This window comes from Rhipicephalus microplus, chromosome 8 (assembly GCF_043290135.1).
Source record: "Rhipicephalus microplus isolate Deutch F79 chromosome 8, USDA_Rmic, whole genome shotgun sequence".
In the NCBI taxonomy this organism is placed as follows: domain Eukaryota; kingdom Metazoa; phylum Arthropoda; class Arachnida; order Ixodida; family Ixodidae; genus Rhipicephalus; species Rhipicephalus microplus.
In genome coordinates this window covers 68,560,081-68,582,030 of record NC_134707.1, presented here as the reverse complement: position 1 = coordinate 68,582,030, position 21,950 = coordinate 68,560,081, and the positions used below count along the sequence as shown (strand labels likewise).

At 44.3% G+C, this 21,950-nt stretch overlaps 1 protein-coding gene across 1 annotated transcript in view; it reads right to left on the bottom strand.

Annotated features, from left to right (window-relative positions):
• Positions 1 to 21,950, bottom strand: part of LOC142768582 (uncharacterized) — a 79,601-nt gene that overhangs the window by 6,956 nt on the left and 50,695 nt on the right. The window contains exons 5-7 of the mRNA XM_075870577.1: positions 20,835 to 20,915; positions 11,359 to 11,415; positions 9,894 to 9,941 (exon numbers count right to left, since the gene is read on the bottom strand). Coding sequence (XP_075726692.1) covers positions 9,894 to 9,941; positions 11,359 to 11,415; positions 20,835 to 20,915 — 186 coding nt within the window. The remainder of the gene's footprint in view (positions 1 to 9,893; positions 9,942 to 11,358; positions 11,416 to 20,834; positions 20,916 to 21,950) is intronic.

The window sequence follows — 21,950 nt, the reverse complement described above, 5'->3', positions numbered from 1 at the left end:
GCAGCAGCGTTCACTATATAGAAACTCTATTGCAAAATGAAATATCAAACGAATTGGTGGGTTCAGTAAAATAATAATTGGCAAGCCACATCAATGCTGCTATGATAGACGCTCTTGTCATGATGTCTCCTGCCAATATAGCAAGTATTTGGCAGAAAGTGCACGTCACCTCAAAAAGACATTATATTGGTAGCAGTGCAAGCTTTTCTTAGGTTAAGTTCTCTTGTCTCGTACACACAGCTGAGCGACATTTGCAAGAGCATATTCCCCAATGGCTATTCTAAGCGAGATCGTGTGCGTGACGAGCATAACGTATCGCTTGCTCATGTTAAAACAGATTTTCAGCCTGTGCACATAGTTACTCGCGATTCAGCACTATTTTCTGGCACACACATGTGAACTTTGCCCCTAAAAAGCGATAATTTCATATACGTAACATGTACAAAAAGTCTGCACTTACACGAGTTCACTTGCCTTCTGTATTTTAGGATCATTTGAGGCTTTGTTGTATGTTCATAACCAAATATATGTCATACACGTAAAAAATATATTACAGGACAAGCAACAAATATTGTTTCATTTGGTATCAGTCAAGTCTCTTTAAGAACAATCAAGTAGGTATGAGCCTTGGGTATCAGCCTGACTATGTGAATGTGGCGAATTTCAAATGGCATTACTGAGGTTATTAGATAATGAATTTTTTTCGATTCTGATGTCCAAATGTGGCTTTAACGGCTTGCCAAGGCTGCACAGCGCATACAGATTCCTTGATGCAGAATATTAATGACTACGCTAACATGAACCTACAACAATTATGATTTCCTCTCACATGAGGGAAGGTGCTCATCTGAATTGGAGGCCGGGCATGTAAATGTAGTATGCCCTGCCTAAGAACATTTGGGTATACAGTGGGCGGGGGGGATTACGAGTTTTGTGCGTTACGACCTGGCTACGCTACTAATGTCTTGCGAAAACAATCTCTTGACTCTCTGGTCTACATACTACAGCTCTAAAAATGAACGGCTGAAGCCCCCAACACTCAGACGTTGACGTTACACAAAGCCATTGTGGGACAAGCACCAATATCAAAGCAGGTACAAGAGCGCCCAAACGTAAGCAGGTATACTTGAGAAAACGTCCATTTAACAGCAAAATTACACTGGCCCTGCAGTGAGGACAGAGGCAGCAAGAGGCAATGCAGGTGGTAACTATAGCGGTAGCTTAGTCTGATACAGCTAGCAATGTATACGGTCAATAAGCAAAAGCTGATCAGTTTACCTTTAATAGTGAGCACTCAACAATGTCTTTGGAAGAGGAGTAAGAAGAATGGACATTTATTTTCGAAACGGTGTAGTGGCCTGTGCTCCACTTTCACCTTAGGCGGGAGGTCTCCTCATTCCAGAAACCCTCTGGCCTTCGCTGCCTCCTTGGCCCTGGCGACAAGACGTCGTTATTGGTCCAGGTCCTCCAAGGCGAGCTTGGCCTCCCACGTTTCGAGAAGGTGTCCGTTTTCTTTACCAGTATTGCAGGAGTTCAGCGGAGGCGATAGATCTGTATTTGTATTGCATGGACACTCGAGAATCAGGTGGGCCTACGTGTCAGGTATGGCGCCAATAGGGCGAACATATTCATGTATTGTTGGGTACAATCGGTGCATTAGTATGCCGTGTGTGTATGTGTTGCTCTTCAGTTTTCTCAGTATGGTGCTGTCCTCTTTCTTGAGCTTCGAGTGTGGTGGTGGATATTCTCTGCGTGCCATTTTGTGGTGTTGCAGTATTGCAGAGTAAGTCATAGGTACAGATTCAGCCTCCGCGGACGCTGTCCTGGGGTCTAAAAAGCGGGATGGGGTAGCCCGGTAGATGTGATAGCGGGCAACGGCATGAGCCGCCTCATTTCACTGTCACACAGGTGAATCCGTGTCACACAGGTGAACGGCATCAGAGTGCTTCGGCACTTCAATATCGGAATTACTTGGGTAGACACATGACCTTTGCTGTAGTTTCGCATGGCTGCTTAGAGTCTGTGATAACCACAACTGCATCCAAGCACGTTGTGGTAGCTAGGGCAATTTCCGCCTCCTTTGCAGTTTCTGGGCTTCGGGTGCGCACTTTAGCAGATGCGAGCTCAACAACCCGAGTATGATCGACGCTTAAAGCACTGGCGTCTTTACCAGGATACTTGGCTGCGTGTGTATATCTGGCGTCTGGATCTTGGCTGTGCTTTCGTCGAGGAGCATTCACTCGTGCCTGCCTGTTTTCTTTGTTATGTGTGGGATGCATATTGCGGGGAATTCGTGCAATACAGAAGGATTCGCGGATGTTTGGCGGAATCCGTTCTTTCCGGTTTGCGCCTGTGTCGCCTATAAAGGTTTCGCTACAGTTCAGCCGTTGTAGCACTTATCTTCCAGTGGGCGAGAGCTTTAGTCGTTTTAGCTGGCTAGCCCTGTGACCTTCGGCTAGTTCCTTCCAGGTGTTGTTGACGCCTATTTTCAGCAGTTTTACAGTGGAAGCCGTGTCTGGAAGCGCTAAAGTGATTTGGGTGGCCTTACAATTCATGATGTTCATCTTCTCTACCTGTGCGTTCTTCAGGGCGAGGTAGGGAGAGCCATAGGTTATTCGACTACAGAGGAGAGCCTGCACAACGAGCAGTGTGTCTTGCTGTTTAAGACCGCTTCTATGGTTCTTGAATCGCCTGACGAGATGCGTGAGTTCAGATAATGTACGCTGTAGTCAAGGAAATGTGGCCGCAGCTGACACATCTTTGTGGATGGGGAGCTTCAGTACTCGTAATAATTTCACTTTCTTGATGGGCTTTCCGTTGACGTTGACGCTGGGATCAAGCTCAATGTAGGCGGCAAGCCGCCCTTTCGTTCTACTCTTCAAGAAGAGGTGTTCCGACTTTTTGGGAGCACTTTCGAGGCCAGATTTTTTCAAGTACCTCTCAATGATATCTACTGCTTCTTGTAAGCGCATTTCTTGCTTTCCGGTATTTGACGCCGTTGTCCATAACGTAATGTCGTCCGCATAAAAGGCATGTCGCAGGTCTTGTATAGCATCGAGGAGACTGGGGAACTTGATCAATGCAACGTTGAAAAGAAACGGCGAAATGACAGAAGCCCATCGAGTACCTCTGTTCTGTAGTCGGAAAGCGTCGCTGCGAAGGTTGTGAATTCCCACTGTGGCCGTGCAATGCTTGAGAAAATTTCTCGCGTAGTTGTATAACCAAGGCCCGCAGTCCAGATGTTCAAGATTCCAGAGGATTGCGTCATGACTGAAGTGGTTGAAAGCTCCCTTTATATCAATTGCTATGATTGAAGATGTGCTTCTGGCGCTGAGGTGATCGATGAGATCCTTGAGCAAAAAAGAAGATGTCTTGCGTTGATAGGTGTTGCCTGAATACGAACTTTGTGTTCGGAAAATATCCCTTGTGTTCGAGGTACGGGTTCAGCCTGTTGTGTACCATATGCTAAAATAGTTTCCCTACACACGAGGTAAGGAAAATTGGGTGCAGGGTCTCAATGCTCAGGGGCCTGTTAGGTTTTGCCATTATAGTAATCTCTGATTGTTTCCAGGTAGTCGGTATCTCACCACTCTCGCAGCAAGCACAGCACTAAGATACTGGAGTAGGGCATCGGTGGCCTGCTGCGGAAGGTTGCGCAGATGCTTGCTCATAATGCGATCCATCTCTGGACTGGTGTTTTTAGCGAGTGTAGCTGCTAGTGCTGCACCTAGTTCTGCGATCGTAAAAGGTTCGTGAAGTTCGAGGTTTGGTGTTCTGTTGTAGGCTTTGTCGTGTGCCGTCGTGGTTATGGGTGCCTCTCGAGACAGCGTCTTCTGGAGCTCTCAAAGGAGGTCCTTCTCTGATCCGGCATAGTTGTGTATCAACCTGCAAATATTTTGTCGCGGCTCCATTTTTGTAGGGCTGTTGTCGAGAAGAGCGTGCAGAATGTGCCGCGTTTTCTTTGTGCTGCAAGTTACCTGTAGTGCGTCGCAAAATGCAGGCCAGTTCTGTCTTCCTAACCGCTCTGCATATTCCTGCGCTTGTTCAGGGAGCAGGGCCATTCTCTTCTTGAGTTTCTTATTTAGATTTTGCCTCTTCAATCTCTTGAGAAGAGATCTTCTTGCTTTCCAGAGATGAAGAAGGTGCGTGTCAACGGCTGGTGAGTCCTCATTCAGCTGTATTTTTTGGTGTGTTGGTCCGCAATGCCGAGGACCTTCCTCGCCCAATCGTCTACATCATCGATGGTGGTGTAAACATTTAGAGCACCTCTGAATGAACCCCACTCTGGTATTTGTGCCGTGCCAATCCTCATGGGCTTGCGAGTGTGAGCTACAGTTAATTGGATGATATGGTGGTCGCTTCCCAAGGTTTCTGGGAGACAGCTCCACTCCGCTGAACGCAAATTTAACGCAGAATTAGGTCGTGAGATCGGGGTTTGTGTCTCTAGTGACACTATTTCCTACTCTTGTTGTCTGGATTTGATCGTTACACAAAGACAGTATGGGCTGCTGAGCCGTGTCGCGTACTCGGGCATCTTCCTTTGATGTGATATAGTAGCCCCAAGCCGTGTAAGCCGTGTAAAGTCTCCCATTATAACAACTTCATGGCCATCAGCGCGTTTCTTCAGTTCTCTAATTAGAAGGTAAAATTCTGGGAGTCGGTATTTCGGGGGCTGTACACGCTCGCAACAATGAGTCTGTTTTGCGATTTCCTTTCCGGTATTTCTTCTATCATGGTGTGTTCGAGATGTGTGTTTACTGGTTCTAATTCCTGTACCGTGAGAGCCTTTCCTGTAAGGATTGCTGTAAGTTTTCTTTGGACGTGGGCGTTGTACCCTTGTAGCCGCACATTACGTGTATTTGTTTTTTGCAGTGCTATGAGGTTGGGTGGGTCTTTCTTGACAAATTCTTGCAAAGTAGCAACACGTGGACGGTAGAAACGACAGTTCCACTGCCAGATGTGGAGAGTTGAAAGTGTGTTTGTTGCCTTCTTGTTAAGAACCGCCATCTTCAATTGGTTCACGTCCCCGCTGGCGCTCGCGGGCAGGTGAAACTGAACAATAAGCACTTCGGCCTTTTGCTCGTGCCCGCTTTCTGCCAGGATGAACGTCACTTATAAAAGTATCGAGGTGCTCTTTGGTGGCGAGGTCTTCTTCACGTATGCTATGAAGTTGTTCAGCCACACTGCAAGTCCGTCCACTTTGTCGTCAAACGTAGTAATCTTGTTGTTTACGCTTACGGCGAAATTTGCTATTGCTGTCTGTACAATATTCTCTGCAGTAGCGTGGATGCCTCTCATTAAAGTTTCTTGTAAGGTCACGAATTGGGCATCGACACTAGACTCCACATTTCTTGAGAGAAGGAGGGCACCCGGTTGTTCATCAAGCTTTAGGATGATAGTGCATTTCTGGTGAAGCTTGTCTGTCAGGCCCTTTTGCTCCTCACATTTTTTAAGAAGCTTGTTCATACTGCCTTGCTGTTTCTGGTGGCTATGTATGAGCTTGTGATAATGAATTGTTGACTTTGGAGTTGACTGGCTTGATGCTGTAATATACTTTCTTGATCATGCACCATAACTTGGAGTGATCGAAAGGCTTCGTTGTCGAGTGACGAAGACACGCACTTGCTTGGTGCTCTGGAGCTACTTGAACCACTTGCTGCGCTAGCATAGCTCACTCGTTTGGGCGAGTGTGAGCTTGGGAAGGATTGGGATGGGGATCATCGGCTTCGTCGAAGTATGGGCCGTGATCAACCTCGTGCAGAAGTGATGCTAGCGCTGCTGCTCAAATTGGTCGTTTGCCTTCCTAGGTCCAGAAATCTTCAATCCCAAGACTATTCCGGCAGTGTCGTGCTTTTAGCTAGTCCATTCGTTGCGGTTGGATGTGTAATGGTGGCGGATTGGGTTTAAGTCTTTTCTTGCAATCCTTGCTTGCAGTTTCACGCCCCTCTCCGCATAACTTACAGACGTGTTTGCAGGCATGATCTGATGGTTGGTTGGCCTTGCCACATTTAGAGCAGAAATCTTGAAGTGGTCGGGGGCAGACATCTGGACTGTGTCGGTTGTTGCCGCAGGTCTTGCAATATTGCACCGATTTCCAGTACGGTCTGCATCGAAAGTCAAGACTGTAGAACCGGACGTAATAAAGAACATGCGGCCCTTTGAAAAAAAATGGCAGCATATTCACGGAGTGAATGATGGAGAGTGGGGCGAAAAACTCGTCCGTCCATTCGTTCTCGCTTCCGTCCGTCCATGCGTCCGTCAGTGTGACCGTCCATGTGTCCATCAGCCCGTCCGTGCGTGCATCTGTTCGTGCGTCCGTCCCTGCATTCGTCCATGCAGCCGCCCCTGCGTCTGTTCATGCGTCCATCCATGCATCTGTCTATGTGTCCGTTCGTCCATCTATTCAACCCTCCAAGTACCACCATCTCGCATCTTTTCATCATATATTCCCCATATAGAAACACCGCCATCCAGCGGACATTCCAAGGACTAAACGAGAGGTGGCACACGCACACTTTCTTACGGCTTGCGCTTCGGGTCCACTTCCCACCTTTAACCACCTCGAGTTCATGGTATATACTAGTTCACTGTATTCATGGCACTGCGGTCGAACGCTCACTAAACCTTTCGAAAACCAAGGAGGTTACGCCCAGCGAGCATGACGTAGCAAACTTTTTCAGTCAGATAGTGCTCGATGTACACGCCAATGGCTGCTAATGGGAAATGAGAGGCGGAGAATTCGGCTTTTACTTTTTTACGGCTTGTGCTTCGTATCTACTTCCCATTTTTAACCACATCGAGTTCATTCATGGTATATACAAGTTCATTGTATTCATGGCACTGCGGCTCAACGCTTGCTAAACCTTTCTAAAGCTAAGGAGGTTACAACCAGCCAGTATAACGTAGCAACCCTTTCTTCTCAGATAGTGCTCACTGTACATGCCAATGGCTGCTAATGGTGATCGAAGCCAGCGCGTTAATTAAAAGCCTAATGCTCCTGCCTCTCATTCCCCATTAGCAGCCATTGACATGCACATTGAGCACTATTTTTATTGTTCAACAACGCACAGAAGAAGTCTCTCACCGGCACCACCTTTGAGGTCAAAATTTTTTACTTGTTACATACTACGGGGGACGAACGGGTGCCGCTATAAGGAGCTTCGCCCCTAAATGATCACTGCAGCTCACGATTGCCCAAGCATACTGGCGTGCAGAATCGTGCACCGCGCAGGTGCACGAATGCGAACTTTGAGTTTTGTTTCCGTAGTGCCGGGCAGAAGTCAGCTTATGACTCCGCGAGAGACGTCGTCCGGCGTTCTCTTGTTGCCGCTTATGGTGAAAAAAGTGCCGCCAAAGTGTATGCTGGTGATGCCTTCAAGTTTTTTTGCGTCTTCCCATTCCACCATGCTTGCTAAATGCAGGTTTTCTTGGCGTTGCACTTGCACGCACACTTTCTCGCCGAAATATTGCTGTGACAGACCGCTGGCCTTTTTGGAGGAAAAGAAACAATGAACCAGCTGTTTGAAAAGTAAAAAAAAATTCACATGCTGTGAACAAGCTTAAGCTTGCGAGTTTACTTTCAAGTTTTGGTGTCAACGTCATTAGTAATGTTATACAGTAATTATCTACCCTCTAAGAACAATGATGTAGTTGGAAATGCGATGCAGTTTTTCACCGCTTACCTGCAAGCTGATGCAAGCGCAGTCCTTTGTCCAACGAACGAATGAGTTCGCAGATAGCTGAAGGTATGCTTACGTCGTCTTTGTTCCATTCAGCAGCAAAATACACTACGTTGCACTCTCAAAAGGTCTCTATACACAAAGCACCGTCCGGAATAAGTCGAAACGCGAATCTGTGAAACACACGCACGAGCAAAACATAGCATACCGGTTTGCCCGTTCATGTGATCACTGACCACAAATCCTATAAATATAAGGGGTACGAACGCGAGTCTAGTTGTGCCGGAAAAACGTGGAAGGGTGGCAGTACGGGCATCAGCGCAGTGCTTATACTGTGTTTTTTTTACCCACTCATAAATTTTTTGCAATACTAATAATATGGTATATTCAAGAACAAGTTGAGTGTAGAGATTTTCAATAGTACTGGTGCGCAGTAAATAAAAAATATTGTTCACTTTGTGAATTACATCGCTTTCTATGCCAGCGCAACATTTGCCGTGCGGGCGCAGTTTTGTCATTCTGCCCCACAACCATCACGATGATGTGTGCAAGCAAGTGTTGCGGCTGACGAAAGACACGCCTGGTCTTGCTTTATTTTGTGTTTTAACGCGACAGTGTTATAGAGCTCGTGTCGCAAAACCTGCCAACGGCGTCAGCCCCGTTGGTTGTGAGCGAAAAATTGGCTGTACGTCTGTGACCGCAAAATCAAGTTACTGAGTTAGCCGTGGGAAGCCGCTACTTGGCCACACGTGCGCGCACGATGACACTGAAAAAGCCACGAATTCGAAGGAAAAACAAAGTGCTCAATGTCACGAGGAGCGGTAGTTTCTTTGCCCTGGCACCCCTTCCTGCTTAGGTTCCACTGCTTTCGTCGGGACAAGAGAAGAGATAAATCACTTGCAGAATGCGACGAACCTTTTTAACCACACTGACACTGGACGGATTCTTGAAATTTTCGCGGCATTGAATTCGTGCAGCATTAGGCACTTCTAGCGAATTTCTTTCATGGTTACAAAAAAAGTGTTTCAGGGCCCCTTTAGAGCAATTTGTTTGACAGGTGTCACGACGAAAACTAGCCCATTCACCAATATTAGCGCACGCTGGTCCAATCTACTGTGTGCGTGTTTGTGTGCGCACGTGTGTATGTAACAGAACATATAAATAAGAATGCTCTTAGTGGTTGAAGGGTGCTACAGAGGCCAGATTTTGCTATCGCGTTCAACTCTTGAAGGTGAAGGTCGCTCACTTTCTTCCTCTGGTCATTTTTCGGAGCCTCGTTTTGCGCGTCTTTTGTCATTTGATTGGTTTTGACGAACGGCGCGCATTGGTTTCTTATTTCTTGATTTGCGCGTGGCACGACCTTTGTGGCAGCTGCAATATAAGGACTTCTGTGTTCAGCAAGTGTTCCTCCTATGATCTGCGGGTGCCAATATATGTTAATGTTTTGGGTTGGTGCAGTTTGGCGCGAATGATATTTTGGCTTTGAATAATAATGTGGGTGGGACCTATATTTGTCTGCGGTATTCTTGGGGGTTGGGGGGGAGTAGCCGTAACGTTACGAGAGCATTTACTGCAGTTCCTCCTTCCGTTGCTTCCTTACAAACCTAAGACTAATTCAAATACTCCCCGTTTTCGAACATGTGGACCATCTTCTTTCGCTTGGTCTTTTCGAGGAGCGACAGTTGTTCACAGAGTCTAGAGACAGCCGTTGTTACCATTTTGGCCATTTTTGTCTTAGAGTGTATTGAACAAAGAACTGATACAGCTCAAGGAAATGACATTGCGTGGGTTGGGGTAGGGGGGTGCGTGTGAAGGAGGTCTGTTGTTGTTCTGGTTCTTGCTTTCGCCTTGCTCTCAATGTGCATGCGCGGGGACTGTCGAGCGACAAGTTTAGGCATATAATTCTGTTGAAGCAATAAAGTTCCCAGTTGTGAGTAGAGCGCTTGTCGTGTTGAGTTTCTTGTCTTCATTTTTGTTCGCGCTACGTTTACGCCATTATATATCATGAATTACCAACTCTCTCAATGAACCAGTTCATAGCGAATGTACTGAAGTCAACAATACGTCAATGTGCGTTTCACATAAAACATTCATGACCTTTGAAAAGTCAATGTAACGTATGTTGTTGCAAACCTTGCCAAGGAAACTTCAAATAAACGGTTGTTTTATACCTGGGTTTCAAGTAGTTGGTTAGCTGGGTTATGATATACGTACTGGTTGGTGTAGCAGGACCACGTTTCGGGGGAAGTGGACTTGGAAGGCCTGTTGGACAATTAGTTGCATGTGAACTCTTTTTCAAAGGTAAAAAGTACGAGCAGTGGTAAAATAAAAAAGCAATCAACCAGAAAGTGTGAAAACGACCAGTTCTTTAATAACTATAGCTTATGATCTGAAACCATACCCTGACAAAAATATTAACCAAACATGAGGAGTAGTTTCAAAGATCTCAACGTTATTCTAAGCTCCTCGCTTGTTGAAGATAGCTACATAAGTCACAGGGGGTCGTTGGAGCTGTTTTATACCTATGGCTGTGATGATTGCAACATTTCGGATCACTGGATACCGTAATCTGTTCTTAAATATTCGTCTGCTGCCTCATATAGTTCTGAATTTCCTGCTAAATATAGATAATGTTGATATTCTTCTCTCAAGTGCTCAAGTCCATTTCATCGCTGACAAGCCAAATTGCAAACAATGATGATATTCAGCACTACTTATCAGGTATTTAATACAAGTGTGTTGCCGCAATCCTGCACAGCTGTAAAATTAGCATCGATGTTTAAAAAATTGGGTTAGATGAAGCATTTTTATGCGAAACTAAAAAAATTGATCTGTGAAATGATAAGAGCCCTTAGTAATGCACTTACAGTATTGATGTTAAGCCATATATGTTCAAACTTAGGAAAATCAACAAAACTATTTCATTTTCCCAAATTGATTGCTTCTATGACCTGAGAAAACAGATTAAGGCTTTCATTAAACAAATTCTTCAGAACAATACTTTTCTAGCCGTTCTATATGTAAGACAGCAATGTTTCACACTTCACAAACAAGTATTAGTGCCTATCACTGCCATACGAACGTTACTGCACACCCAATAACCTAAAAACAATCAACAAAAATATCAGCAGCATCGAGAACAATGTGACCCTGCATTACTTGTAATTTTTTCGCGATATGGCCCTCAGCTACACGCACGGAAATAGGCATTAAGAGACTGCAAGCACATGGCTATTCGTAGCCCAGCGATCACCTAGACTTGAACCTGACGAGCCCAGGGCATCATAAACACAGCTTAGGCGGTGCTATCTTTTTATAGGAAACAACGACGCACGTCGTCGTTGTTTTCTCTGGGAATTAAGAGAATGTGATGTTTGTTCATGTGCACAAACAGCACAAAGTACGTAGTGGTTTTGCGCGATGGCACTATAGGATAAATTAATGATTTTGTGCGCATTAAGAAGGCGTGCGTGATATGTATATCAATAGATTGGCTTCTTGGTGTCGAAATGAAGAACTGGTAGTCTGCGCTCTACACTGCATCGCTTTTCTGTTTCGACAGAAAGCCTAGATTTTCTTAAGTCCGTACGTTCATCATTCGTTATCCCTTCAATATATTAGGTTCATTAGAACACCAAAAACCCCAAATACAACTGTGACAATGAGAGAAAATATTTACCAGGCTTCAAATGTCGCATCGGGTCTGGTGGGGAAACTTTAGGAAAGTGCTTGCGACCTAAAAAAAAAGCAGCGAGCGTTATTGATTGTATTTAGAATGACAAAGCGAAATGAAAAATTACCAAAACATTAGCCACGAAAACACATCAGTGTTTTGAATGAAAAATACAATAGGCAAGGTAATGCTTACAGGAAGCGTCGTGGCGTATGCAGCAAAAGCCAATAATTCTTTTTATTGGTATCATGCCCCTCTTTTCGCGCTGACACGCCAATGTGACATCGTCCATTTCAACGTACTTCTTGTACTCCGAATTTGTTTTGTTAATAAACTTCATGAAAAATAGAATAGTAGGTCTCATAGTTATTCACGGAATAAAAACTGTATTTTTAGCAAATATTGAGAGATGCACTCGTCAACTCTTTAAATACTAGAAAGGCCACATCAAGATTAAGATCAGCGCCAAACATCATCAGCCCCAGCCAGCGCAACATCAGCCCCATAAATTGCCTCCGCCTCTCTTGATGGAGCTTCCTGCGCACACCCATTGCGTGCAGAGATAAAATAACTACTGAAGGTATAACTGCATCACTTGACTAAATTCGGTGCATTTTATTTCTCAGTTAAGGCGTGCCAAATGTTTCATCAAATACTTGCGAAAAGTGTTTACTTTATTGCTCTGAGAAAATAGCTGAAATCTTTGTTCCCAGCGAAAATGTTCACTGGAGTAGAGATAAATGTTTTTTTAAGTGCACGCTGACTAGCTATTTGTTATATCACAATTATTATTTCCTATTTATTAACTGTAATTTATTAGTTACCGTAGGTCATTGCGCACTTCTCTACTTAGCATGGGTTGTTCGCTACAGCACTTTCGTTTCCACGGGGAAAATGTCATGTAACGTTTATAACAAAGGGAATAGTTGCATAAACCACTCCAGCGCGACAAAACCTTGAATCATTGAGGTTCCAATCTCAAATGTTAATTTTTTAAGGTCATACGTAGTGCAGTATACATAACTCGAAAACAGAGTGAATCAGCCAGTTCTCTGCAACACTTACTTCTACTGTACGACGTTCGCGCGTTTCGAAAAATACAATAACGTACCTGAGCAGTGCGTCTGCTTTGTCAGTTTCAAGTTCATGTATTCAGGGTTAGAAAAACGAGATTTTAGGGCTGGTGAGAAACATTTCACTTAAAAAAATGATGATAAATTGTGGTGCTTTATGGCGCAAGGGCCAATTGATGGCCAAAGAGCGCTATTTCAGCGAGTAGAAATGATAATATTGATATGGAGCGTGGCTGTATAAGGGCTCTATAATTCCTCACGCTAACGCGCGTAAACATACGTACTAAATCATGGCAGTGGCGCAAAATATGTGCAGTGAAAGTGGATGTCAAAAGGTCATGATAAACCACGGCAGAGATGTAGTCACCGCAGCCAGGACCACGGTACAGAGGTCGTGCTACGGATCACCTCAATATATGGGGTGAAAGCTTCGAACATCTTTTAAAACGCGAAGAAAGATTGCAGATTAAGAAGCGGATCCCAACCGATGAGCATCATAGGGCGTAGTGGGAGATGCTGTCGATAGGGAAGTAAAAAGTGCTTTTTTCTTAGAGTATCTAACTTATTACTGTAATAATACTGATTGTTGGCCTAGTTGGTATTTACTTAATGGCATGATTTGGCCGCCTGTGCTTGTCGTTTGAGTGTTCTTTTTCTTGTGTGTGTCTCTTTTGCGGCCAAATCATGCCATTAACTAACTTATTACACTGGACGAGGATGTGGAGAACCGTAAGTGGTTCTTCACATCTCCCACACGATGATGGATCGCCGGCAGATAGAATATATGTATGTGTACACATCTCCCACACAATGATGGATCACCGGCAGATAGAATATATGGATGTGTACAGTATGTATGTCCTCTTTTTTAGTCTTGTAAGTGTTACTTCTGTGTGTCATGATTTTGATAGTTGCGGCCAATGACCAAGTTGTGGCTTGATAACATGTAGTGTATTACTTGTGTGCCTATTCCACATGTTTTGCCAATAACCTCTGAGCTTTCGTTTCAGGAATGGTTTCATGTCAAGTACAGGGATTGGTGTAGATGCATTAGCGGCATCGTTGCCGGCGGATGCAGCCAGCTGGTTTGCCAAAACCTTTCCCTGTATCTCACGGTGCCCCGGCACCCAGCAGACTAAAACGCCCTGCCTGAATGAGACGACTGTGCACAAGAGTGAATAAAGTGAATCAAGAACTGGGTTTTTTCCCTTTTTGAAGCGTTTTCAAGGCTTTCCCCACACTCGGAGAATCCTTGTAAATTACCGACATTTGTAGTTTTATATGTGCATTGTATTCAACAGCAGCAAGTATTGCGTAGGCTTCCCCTGTGAAAATACTTGCATCAGGATGCAGGACGCCAGTATCTGAGAAGGATCGGCCAATGGCTGCGTATGAAACAGAAGTGTTGGACTTTTAGGCATCTGTAAAGAGCTCAGGGTATGTGTCCTTTCGTTGTAGTTCTATGAAGTATGTGCGGATGTGTACAATTGGTGCGTGCTTTGTAATCTCTAAAAAGGATACATCACAATCTATGAATTGACAACGCCATGGTGGCGGACATGCTGCGGGAGCCATCAAATATTATTCTACTGCGACACCGGTTTGCTCAGAAAGGCCTTTCACATGAAGTGAATAGGGCTGTCTCAAAGATGGCCGGTTTTCAAACAGAACACATGTAGACATGTCATCAATTGTGAAGCGTGAAAGGTGGTCCTTGTCTGCCTTCGCTTTGAGATAACATAGGAAAGACATGTAACATCTCTGTAAGTGGAGTGACCATTCGTTTGATTCCACGTACAGGCTTTCAACGGGGCTGTTGCGAAATACACCGATAGAGAGGCGAATGCCTAGGTGGTGAATAGGGTAAAGCATTTTTAGGGCGGTAGGTGTCGCAGACTGATAGATTACTGCTCCATAAGCCAAGCAAGTGTGTACGAGGCTCCTGTACATGTTTATGAGACACTTTTTGTCACTCCCCCACGTAGTGCGTGACAGCACTTTGAGAACATTCATGGTTCTGATACACTTGTTTTTTAGATACCTAGTGTGTGGTACTAATGTTAGCTTGGTTTCCAGAATTAGGCCTTAAAATTTGTGTTCGGTATTAACAGACAGGCGTTGACCATGCAACTGAATGGCAAAGTCAGGGTGAGTGCCTCTCTTTCTAGAGAACAAGACGCACGTGCTTTTTTGGGGGTTTGACCGGAATCCATTTTCCTCAGTCCATTTGGAGGCCTTGTTCAAGCCAAGCTGAACCTGCCACTCACAAATTGCCAGGTTACAAGACTTAAATCGAAGCTGGACGTCACCGACATATGTACAGTAAAACATATTTTGTGGGATGGAAAGACGCAAAGAATTCATTTTGACAATAAAAGTGTACTAATAACTACACATCCTTGGGGTTTTGCTTTTTCTTGGACAAATGTTCGGGAAAGAACACTGCCCACTCTGACACAAAATGTACGATTGGACAAGTAGCTTTCAATAGTAGGAAACATCCTTCCACGCACACCAAGACTGAACAGGTCGCTTGATATTCCAAATCTTCATGTCGTATCGTAGTCTTTTTCGATATCGAAGAACATAGAAAGTATTGTTTGTGGATGAGGACACCTTGGAACGATGCTTCGATACGTACCAGGCGGTCGGTGGTGGACCTACCCTCTCGAAACCCGCATTGCAATGGGTCAAGCAGATTGTTTGTGTCAAGGTAATGTACAAGTCAGCGATATACCATTTTTTTCAAAAATTTACACATGCAACTTGTAAGTGCGACTGGCCTGTACCTACCAACAGAAGATGGATCCTTGCTCTACTTAAAAATCGAAATAATGATAGCTTCTTTCCAGACAGAGAAGATTTCACTGGTAAAACAGATAGCGTTATACAGGCAAAGCAGGGTTCTTTGCGTTTCAGAAGGCACTTGTTTTAATATTTCGTTACTATACGGTGCGAACCTGGAGCTGATTTATCGCAGACATGTAGCAATGCCTGTAGCTCGGCCAATCAGAAAGAGGTTTTGTACGAATCACGTTTAGAGGATTTTCGCAGCAGTTTCTCTTTTTCAATTTAGGTTTTGTGCCATTAAAAAGATGCAGCATAATGCGATGAGCTGGACACATCTTCGAAGTGGGCACTGAGGAAGTTCGCCTGGTCTCCCAAGGTGTTCTCTTGTGTGTCTACGAGAGGTAGTGAAGATGCGTGTCCTCCTGCCACCTTGCGAATCTTGTTCCAGACTTTAGTTTCCATTGTATATGAAGTGATGCCTGATAAAACCTGCTGCCAACTTTCTCTCCTAGCCTGCCAGCGCGTTCTGCTGCCTTCACACTTAAATTTTCTAAAGCTTTCAAGATGCTCTGCTGTCGACGAATCCCGTTGCAACCTGAACGTTTTGTTTTGTTGTTTGCGTGCACGGCGACATTCAGTGTTACACCAAAGGACACGTCGCTTGCAAGGCAGTTCAGAAGTTTGCGGGATGCATTTCATCGCAGTGTTGGTCAGAAAAGCTGAAAAGTATTGTACAGCTGCATCTATGTTTTAACCGGATAGGTAAGTCCAACCTTAATGAGTAATCTGTGAGAACTGTTCCCAATCAGGCTTGTCAGTGATCCATCTGGGGACCTGTGGGTGATATTCAATTGATATGGGTGTGCTCTGCGTTACCAAAAAGTGGTCACTTCCGTAAGGTTTAATGATGACGTTCCATGTGGGTAAAGAAAGGAGGGATGGAGAGGCGATACTGAGGTCTATTAACGAATAGGTGTTGTTGGCAAGGCAGTAGTATGTAGTCTCTTTCCGATTCAGAATACACACACCAGAAGTAATAAGGAACTGTTCAATCAGGTGACCTCGAGCGTTTCAGCGGGAGTAACCCCACAGATTGCTAAGTGCATTGAAACCTCTAAGGAGAATATAAAGATCTGAAAGTTTATCTATTAGGGATTGGAATTCACGTTTTTCAAGTTGGTAGTGTGGAAGTATGAAGACAGAGCAGATGATGACGAGTGTGTTCAGAAGAACTACGTGAATAACCACTGCTTCAAGAGTTGTTGCAATAGGTAGATGATTAAATGCAATCCCTTGATTGACTATAATGACCACATCACGAGATGACGTGACAGCTTCATTCCTGTCCTTTCGAAAAATAATATACTGGCTTATAAATTTAGCGATCTTGGGTTTTAGGTATGTTTCATGTACACACAGCACCTTTAGTGACAGTTTATGAAAAATTCTTGAACATCGTAGAGATTTCTCATGAGTCCTTCGACGTTCCACTGTAAAATTTGTGTCTCTATTTTAAAGTAGTTAGGCGCTGTGTGTACAGAAACGCTGCCTTAGGTTACAAGGGCTGTTGGGGGCCGTGTAATGCAGGACTTCTGTTTCTTGTTTAGCTCCAGAGAGCTGCGACTTTCCTTCGGCGTCTGGGGTGCTGGAGGAGTTTGGATTGTGTCCACCACCACTGCCGAGGTGGCGGATGGTGCCTGCTTGGCAGACATGTTCATGGCAGTTTCGGCCCTGACTGCTCTTGCACTGGTCCGGGATCCAGCAGACTCTGAAGTCTGCTGGCCCTTTTGAACAAGCGGCAAGGCAGTGCAGGCTGCTCCAGTCGGAGGCGCTTCTGGCACAACCGCAGTCACACTTGTTGTGAATCTCGCGGGTACCGAAAAATTGGGCACGGTGCCTAGGTTCGCCATTTCGTCGAAGCGAGGTTCAGAATTGTTTTGTGCAGAAAACCCTTGACGTGCCTCTTGAAATGACAGGATGAACTTAACCTTAAGTTATAATATTTGTTTCTCTCCTTTCCACGCAGGGCATGATCGGAAAGTAGGCAGCATGATCTCCTTCACAGTTAGTGCAACAGGCTTCTGAAGTGTAATTTTTAGATAGATGTTCACAAGATGCGCACTTCGCGCCACTAGCGTGCCCGCTGCACGTTTGGAATCCATGTCCGATGCGCGGACACTTGAAACAATGGCGAGGATCCGGCATTTAAAGTCCTACATGAAGCTTACAGTAACCCGTTTCAATGTAGTCAGGAAGGTTGCTTTTACCGAAGGTGACTATGATGTGCTTTGTTGAGGTTTGTATAATATCTCGCCTGATTGTTGTTGTTTGTACTTTCACTACATTTTGTTCCTGCCAGCCTTTGCACAATTCACTTTAAGATAGCTCCAGGAGATCATCATATATGATGCCACGCACTGTGTTCATCAACCTATGTGGGCCCACTGGTACTGGGATGTTATCAAATGACACAAGTTTTGAGAGCTTCTCGTACTGAGCCTGGTTGCGATTTTCTAGAAGGAGATCGACATTCCCCATAATTGTAACTTTATAGCCAGGGTCAATTGCATCTGTGAGCGTTTTTGAGACAATAAATGGTTAATTAGATCGGACTGTTTTCTTTTTATTCTGGCTATGAACTACATGGTACTTCGGGAAGGTCCGTTTTGGCTGTGCACAAAAGAAGCTGTCATCGGTGCGCCACCTTTGCAGGTGGCGATCAGGGAGTGCGGGAAAAGACTTTTATATAAGAAACATTTTGGATTCAGCAGCGATGGTGGCCACCCACCACCGAGCCCAACAAAGGGATGCCACAAGGTTGAAACAAACACTTGGAGACGCCAGCCATGCATCGCCGCTATAACCAAAGATAACTACCCAAGGTTGGGTGACTACACAGGGTTAGCCCTCGCCACCAGGAAATTTGGAAGTGAATGGAAATGGGAAGATGAAAGGAAAGATAAAAAGTGAGAGATAAAGAAGAAGATGTAAAGAAAGAGAGATAGGAAAAGGCGACTGCCTATTTCCCCTAGGGGGGGGTCAGCCTAGAGGCGCCGTCTAGGTGATGCCGGGGCCAAAGGGGTGTGTTGCCTCTGCCGAGGAGCCCGAAAGGTCCAAGCACTCAGCGTCAGCTCAGCCCCCAGGATCCCCATTGCCCCGGACACGCCTCAGCCAGGCATGGCTAGGCATGGGCGAGGGTCGAAACCTCTCGTTAGCTTGGGTCCTTGGTGTCGCTACACACCAAAAGCCTGCGTACGCAGACGGCCCTGCAGAGTGTAAGATGCGCGGAAAGGTTTGGCCAGCATCAAGCACATTCTAACACGTACCTACCAAACAAAGCGCTTGAGACCTTAAAAGTAGGAAATTGCTGCGTGGGACATATTAGAGGTCATCACAGAATAGACAGCTGTAGTGCTATGAACTCTCTGAGACTTTGAAAGCGGAAGCCTCCTTGAAATCATTGTTATCATATTTTCTACTGATATTATATACTTTATGATGACCGCTAAGTGCTCATAGAAGCAAGGGCTTTGTTTTTAGAAGTTCAAAAACAGCAACGTGCCAAACTGATACATTATAATAGTACTAATGAAGTAACTCCTTTGGTCAAGCTTCTTGATGTGAATACGGAGCGGCCGCTTACGCCTGCTGCGTATATTAGGTACACGTTTACTGGTAATCAAGTCGAAAAAGGCCTGGCTTTAGATGCGGGGTGGACAAAAGATCTGCTATGGTCGTGGCACACTTGTATCTCACAGAGCGAAAACAAGACTTAAAACGAAACAGCGCACTTGGCGGCGACTGTATTCCTTTCAAATTCTTAAAGCAGAAGTCACTTTACTTACAATAAGCTGAAAAGCATTGGTCAAGTTTTGGTGACAGGAGCTGAATTTTTCTTGTGTGCAACTACGAGTTCATTATTTTTTCCCCATTCATTCAAACAATCTACTATAAACTGCTGCTTAACCTAAATGCAAAAAAATTCTTTTCTTCAGAGCAGGGTACATAGAAAACCACAATTCTGGGTTCGCATTGCTGCATATACAATGTTCAAAAAATCAGCTAGAATATTATTTTAAAACAAGCAAAGCTTTTTGTGGGTCAATCTTTCAGATTTCAGGCTTACTTAAATTACTGGCCAGTTACAACACCAGGGAGGCCAATACTTGTTGCGGTGACGAGTGTGTGCCAGTCAGGGGCGTCAGCAGTGACTAAGAGCCGCAGACAGTCTATTCTATCCATCCTTTTTTGACAGTGAATGGTACTTAAAAATGAAGAAAAAATAACGTGACCCACTGCTTACTCCATACTAAAACACGTAACTGAAGGATTTGCATTATTTCTTGCGCCTCGCACGTGTGTTCTGTGCTCACTTATTTTCCTGCTGTTTTTAGCAATTGTGACACTTCTGATCTCAAGATGCGCAAAATAATAAGGCTTTGCTTGCATTTTGAATGATATGACATATAATCTGGTGTTTCATGTCACCCACCGAGCATAGAGCTCTCGTTTCGTCAAGTTCTCAGCTGGTTCCATATCGCTGTCACGTTGTGGACCTGGGTTTAGCGAAGTGAGACTAAGCACAAAAGTGCACAATCGCAAGCTAATTTGAAAAAGTGGAATAAGTGAAATATTTTTCGGAAACCATTTTAAAACACTGCTTGGTACATCGCACCCAGCTCAGGGAAATGTTTGCACAGGGAATGTTACTATGCGCCGCTCCACCCACCATCACGTGCTGCCTGCATTTCGTTTTTTTTTCTAGTCTTCATACCCATTCATCTGTATACGCATTCACTTAGGGATGGTAAACCAGATATTACATACCTGCGTGAGATAGTGAAAGAGAACATGCACCTGGGGTGAATTGAAAATGACTCGTCATTTGAGAACGTGTTCATGAGAAATACGCACGTTTAATAATCTCTAGCTCTATCGAATAATATACCTTCCTTCCTTCCAAACACTTATATCTCTTGGTATATTAAAACTATGTATCTTGATACTGAACAGTGCTTCGTCGTGTCTCTTTTGGTTACCCATTAGTAAATGCCTAACCTCTGCATTAAGAAAGTCATTACTTCTAGTAATTACACTGAAAATAATTTTACAACTGTTGCTTTGCATTTAGGTAAAAATGGAAAAATTCTTTTTCTTAAGCAACGTCAGGTATTAGGCCTGTCATATATCAGTTAATCAGTCTTACTACAACACAATATCGCTCGGAGCAATACAACATTCCTTATAGATGAAACACCTGCCTACATATTCTAATTCACCTGCTACATCTAGGCTTTGACCCTTTGACGGGTATGTTTCCAGTCGAATCAACTCCGTCTATGAAAATGAATCCGCGTGAACCAAATATACTATAACAGTTAAGTACTCGTTGCTTCTTCTTACTATTGACTACATTGACACAGCATTGCGAAGCAGTCTTCTCTTCGAAATGCTACAGCATGACATGGTCATGCTGTGAGAAAAATAGGCAGATTTACACGATGAGCACTCTATGCTCTGTCGTTTAATGTAGTCTTTTCCTGGCTTATGATATGTAGCATAATACTCTCTCGACCAACGTATTTACACTGTAAAGTACCGGAAATAGGCAATACATACCTGCTGGAATAGCAGGAAGAGGCTTGTACACCCTCTCCAAATTCGTGTTTCCCAGCAGAAGATAAAGCGGGTTATTCATAGCTGAGGGGAACAACGAACAGCATAAGTATCAAAAGGAGAGACTCCTGGCAAAACAGTTCAATAAAGACACGCTTACCTCATTATATATATATATATATATATATATATATATATATATATATATATATATATATATATATATATATATATATATATATATATATATATATATATATATATATATATATATATATATATATATATATATATATAGCGGTCGGTAGTGTACACTACCGACCGCTTAGTCACAGAGACGCAAGTCAAGAAGACTACACAACCAAAAAGACTGAGCGAGAGTGCGCGCTGTCTCACACGACTTCTTCGTTTGTTTCTCCTGGATGCAAGCTCGTGCTCGCTGCAGTTAAGAGCAGGTGGCATTAATCATCAACACGAAAAAATCACACCATATCTCCGGAGTTAATATTCATGGGTGAGACGAAGCGGCCATCTGTCTGTCTGTCTGTCTGTCTGTCTGTCTGTCTGTCTGTCTGTCTGTGATTAAGCTAGGCTGGCTACGTCGCAGGAAGGACGCGGGATGTCCCTAGACCATGTGGACCTTTGCCTTCTAAAAGCACCACCCTGCTGCTTACCCAAATGCTGGCGCATAAACCAAACAAAACCAAAGAAACATACTGTGGGTACATTTAAGACGAAAAAAATTATGCCTTGACATGGTCGCATTAACGTGTGAAGTACGGCTTGAGACGTACAACGTGAGAAATTTTTTGAGAGTGCTTTCGACGCTAGGGTGGCATGGTACCATTTGGGACAACTTTATGATTCACGTCACTCACGCGACGCACCACTTTGTAGGGTCTGAAGTTTGGACACACGAGCTCTTCAGCCAACACTTCGCGGCGAACGGGGGTCCATAACCAAACTAGACCTCCTTGATGATATTCGACCAGGCAATGACGAATATTATAGCAGCGTGCATCTGCAGTGTGTTGTTGTGAGATGCGCAGGCGTGCCATCTGTCAAGCTTTTAGATTTTGAATGATTGCGCGAATCTCGACGTCGTCGTGTTGTCGTGTG